Here is a 4,852-nt window from a genome sequence, read left to right as displayed (position 1 = left end):
GGGCGGGAAGCCCTCTGGGGTTGGGTGTCCAGGCCCCTCTGCCGCGAGGGGAGGGGCGATCCCAAGTTTGAGTCCCTCTGTCCCCTCCCATGGCCGTGGCCGCAGACCTCCTCAGTTTGTTCACCCGAATCTCCCTTGTTTTAACTTTTCATTCTGAAAATTGTCCGACATACGCGAAGGGAGAAAGAATGGCGTGATGAGCCCTACACCCATCACCCGGCACTTCTGTGGATCAACTTTCTTCCATTTCAAAAAAAAAAAATTTTTTTTTTTCAATTGCTGTTGACATACAATATCATATTAGTGTCAGGTCTACAGCATAGCGGTGAGACATTTCTATAACTTATAAAGCGATCACCCCGATAAGGCTAGCACCCCCCTGGCACCATCCAGGGTTATTATAGTATAGCTGACCATACTCCCTACGCTGTTTTGTAACTGCCAATTTGTGTTTCTTAATCTTTTAACCTTTTCCACTCATTCCCCCAATGCCATTGTTGTTACATCTACCCCCCCATCAAAAATATTTTGAACCCGGAATAGCATTTTTAAGCTAATCTAAGATATGTCAGTTGGGAGCGAAGCCATTTGAGCATGGGTCTGACAGAAGCAGCCCGAGGAGCCCTGACACCTGGGCACGTGCTGTGTGCTGGCCCCGAGCCGAGGTCTGTACAGGTTCCAACGACAAGTCCTCCCTTCATCCCATTTCACAGCGGTGAAAACCGAGGCACCGAGGCTCAGCAGTAAGGTCTCTTCCGTCCCAAACAACTGCCCCCTTACATCCTCCTCTTACAAAAGCCTTCGCGTGGAGCCCTTTCCTTGAGCCTCCATCTGAATAAATTGTAAACATCACTGTCTATTGACACACAGGTACAAATTGTACGTGCTTTGGAGAATTAGGGCAGAAAAACAGAACGTGATATGTCTGTACAAGGGAGTGGCATTTGGCCGTAAGAAGAGTGAAGTACACTGACACGTGCAACAACACGAGTCGACCTTGAAAATGTTATTTTGAATGGGAGGAGCCAGGCACCGAAGGTCACGTATCGTAGGATTCCATGTGTATGAAAAGTCCAGGAAAAGCAAATCCATGGAGACTGGAAGTAGATTAATGGTTGCCTGGGTCGGGGGGAGAAGGGGACAGGGAGTGACAAGGCTTCTTTGGCGTGATAAAAATATTCTAAAATTATATTATGATGATGGTTGTACAAACCTTGTGAATATTCTAAAAACCGCTGAATTATATATGATCGTGCCTGGACTTTATGGTCTGTAAATGATCTGTCAATGAAGCTTCTTAACAACAACAACAACAAAAATTATAACTAAACCGACACCAGTGTGCCTTCTTCCCTGGCGAAGAGACTCTCGCACCCCCTGTCTCCCCTCCGCCAGAGAGGGGGGCATTCACCCTCCCTTCTGTCTCACATGTATACTTTTTTCTGGAATTCTCCACATAGTCTTTCGGTGATTTTTTTTTAATCGACTTCCCATTATCTTTTTCGAACCCTTCCATTTTCTAGATAGCAGCCTTATAGCGGTGGAATTTACGTCGCATACAGTTCGCCCATTTAAAGTACACAGTTCGGTGGGCGTTAGTACACAGAGTTACGCAGCCACCACCATGGCCGACGTTAGAACATTGTCATCTCTCCAAAAAGAAATCCTGTAGCCAGACATTGCTCCCAGCTCCCAGCCCCCGGCAGCCACTAATCCGATTTCTGTCTCTATGGATTTGCCTGTTCTGGACATTTCATACAAAAGGAATCATACAACACGTGATCTTCGCGTCCACCTTCCTTCGCATAAGGTTTTCAGGGTTCATCCATGTCGGAAGCATGTATCAGTGCTTTTTTTATGGCCAGATATCCCATTATGTGGCTACACTGGGTTTTATTTATCCTTCATCAGCTGATGGCCGCATGGTCTTTAAATATATAGGTCCCTTTAGTGCAATTAACTGAGGGTAATGTCCTTGAATTGGGGACGACGCTCCATCAGAATATTGAGCGTCAGTAAGAATTCTGACCATTTACCAAGTGCTCAACGCACTTCACAGGAAGTGGACAGGGCAGGTAGGTGCTGTTGCCTCTGTCAGCTGAAGCCTTGGACGTTTTAAGAATACATGCAACATGCCCCTGGCCGACCTGCCTAGAAAGAGGCAGAGCTGGGATTTAAACCCTGGCAGTGAAACTCCTGGGCCCTGGCGCACTCAGCCAGGGCACGGTGCCAGCACAGAAGTCGCTGGCCTCTGTTCTTTCGGTGGCTGATTCAACCCTGCTTCTTCTTTTCCCTCCGTCCTACGGGCGAGATCCACCCAGGATCTCCCATTTAAAATGCCGTAGCCACTTCACCCCGAGGCGTTGATTCTCCACACGTGAGCCACATGTTCAGGGTCCTGTTGGCTGTAATGGCCCAGGCTGTAATGGCCTAGGTGTCTATCAGTATGGACTTGGTTAAACAGCTGCAGGTAGCCCATCTTTAGAAAGAGCGAGGCCGCTCTGTGTGGGCCGAGGTTGAATAATCACCGAGAGAGTGTTTTATGTGAGAAAAACTACTGAACCTCCCGCATAGGCTGCCATTTGTGGACAAAATATTGGCCTATGCCGTTATTCACCTGGTGCATCCAGGAGGCATCTACAGAATTGGTGCTGATGATGATGCCGTCCAGGAGGGGAGTGAGGCGGGAGGCTCGCTTTTCGCTGAATTCCCATTTGCAGCCTTGGGTTTTGTACCATGTGTATAGAATATAACCTACTCAAAAAAAAAAAAAAAACACTTCATTTCATCATTTCTTAAACATCTTGTACGAGTTTTCTTCCCCCTCTTTAATTCCCCACCCCCGCAACTTCCACCCTTGACCTATAGATTTTGCCGTTTCCCCTTAAGAATTGAATTTCTGAAGGCGGGGCGTCTCCTCCTACACGCTCATGGCATGCACCCGGGGCCAGGTGTTCCCCAGTGCACTTGAGGGGACTGGCACACCCGGGGTATGGTCCACGGTTCCACCTGGGGTGTGAACTCAAGACCTTCTGCGTGTAAAGCAGACGTGCTAACCACTACGCTATGGAGCTGTCCCGAGTTTTTTTAATAATAAACCACGTACAGTGTCAGATGGGTATTAGACTTAGAGTGATCGCTTTGTGAGGCATATCAATATCTCATCACAAATATAATATTGAATGTCAACTGTAATTGAAAAAAATTTTAAACTAACATAGTCTATGGCCATGTCATCCTGAACAAGACCGATCCCGTTTGATCTCGGAAGCCAAGCAGGGTCGGGCCCGGTTAGTACTTGGATGGGAGACCACCAGGGAAGATCAGGTGCTGTAGGCGTTAAAAAATTAAAAAAATAAGGGATTGCAAGCTGACAAGGTCCTTGCAATCTGTGAGGTCAACCAAGGGTTGCCTTGCCTAAAAATACATAAACAAACTAACATACATAAAAATAGGAATGAGAAATCAGGCAGAGGAAAGCAGAGATGTTAACAAAAGTGCGAGCAGAAGTTTCCAGAAGAAATCAGATGGGGAGCGAAGCCGCCTGTAGAGCCCTTCGTCTCCCATGGTGCATTGCTCGGCCTGCGGAAGGGAGGTTGGGCCAAAGTCTGTTCCGTTCTTGCACCACTGACTATGGCCCGAGCTCAAGTCAGTCCCCTGGGCTCCTCGGCCACTCCCAGTGTGGCCGCTGTTATCAGCGGCTGTTCCTGCTGACGTCCGACCTGAGGAGCTTGGCTGAGTTACTAACGCGCTTCCCTTGTCTCTGCAGTTCTTGACCAGGCTGACCGAGAGATTCGTGCTGGGAGTGGATATGTTTATGGAAACGGTGTGGAAAGTTTGGACGGATGTCATGGATGTTCTTGGCCTTGACGGTAGGTTTGGCGGGGAGGGGAGCGTTCATTCAAGGCGCTGTTTCATTCCTGTGGTTCTTGAAAGTGTGAAACCGGCACCCACGGGTCAGGTTAGCTGAGTGGTTAGATGCCGTATCGTGGCGGGGGGAGGGGCAGCGAGGATGCGGACGAAAACTCCTTATCGTAGTAGCTGCATCCGTAAATGGTCCATCGAAGCTGGGATTCACAGATGCTTCTAGGATAAGGCGCCGGTGGGTTGTGCCCTGCCACGGGATTCGGGGGCTGCTGCTGGAACTGTTGGAGTCAAGAACACAGCCCAGGCCTGGGCTGCCACCTCTCTCTCCAGGAAGTCTGCAGCAGCCTCCTGTGTCAGCGGCCCCGAGACCACCCCCAAGCTCGGGGACACTCTAGGAAGGCTCACAGGACCCGGCACGTGGTCGTACTCATGGCTGTGGTTTATCCCAGTGAAAGGGCACAAGGCATAATCGGCCAAGGGAAAAGCCACGTGGGGTGAAGCCCAGAAGAGAGCAGGATCCAGCTTCCAGAGTCTTCTCCCAGGAGAGTCACAGAGGATGCTCTTAATTCCCCAGCAGTGAGCTGTGACAATATGCGTGAAGTGCTGTCTACCAGGGGAGCTCCTTAGAGACGCAGTGCCCAGGGTTTTTACGGGGCTGGTCACCTAGGCACCCTCCGCCTGCCACTGACCAAAACAACTCAACTCTGAGGTGATCTCCCTGGAGAGGGCGTCACATTCTTTAGACCCCACCCGGCAAGGGCTCGGTCCCACAAGACCGCCCCCACTTCAGATGCCAGTTGTAAGTCCAGGTTGTCCCCCCGTGCTTCTGGCTGAACACCTATGAATCAGAGGTTCCCACGACCCCCTCCTCGGGGCCACATAATTTGCTGGGGCGTCTCGCGGAAGACAGGAAACCAGTTTCCTAGATTGCTGGTTTATTACAAAGGATATAACGCGGGAAGAGCCAGATGGACCAGAGGCACGG

General features: G+C 49.9%; 1 protein-coding gene and 1 pseudogene across 1 annotated transcript in view; both read left to right on the top strand.

The window, feature by feature from the left end:
- The first annotated feature begins 3,220 nt into the window (after positions 1–3,220).
- On the top strand, positions 3,221–3,339 carry LOC111732414 (annotated as a pseudogene).
- A 412-nt stretch (positions 3,340–3,751) lies between these two features.
- Positions 3,752–4,852, top strand: part of BRI3BP (BRI3 binding protein) — a 14,378-nt gene continuing 13,277 nt past the window's right edge. Inside the window, exon 1 of the mRNA XM_011381899.2 lies at positions 3,752–3,872. Within this exon, the coding sequence (XP_011380201.1) occupies positions 3,812–3,872 (61 nt within the window). The 5' untranslated portion in view covers positions 3,752–3,811. The remainder of the gene's footprint in view (positions 3,873–4,852) is intronic.

Source organism: Pteropus vampyrus, unplaced genomic scaffold (genome assembly GCF_000151845.1).
Source record: "Pteropus vampyrus isolate Shadow unplaced genomic scaffold, Pvam_2.0 Scaffold456, whole genome shotgun sequence".
Lineage (NCBI taxonomy): Eukaryota > Metazoa > Chordata > Mammalia > Chiroptera > Pteropodidae > Pteropus > Pteropus vampyrus.
Note: the sequence above shows the minus strand (reverse complement) of the source record. Positions and strands in the feature narration are given on the sequence as shown.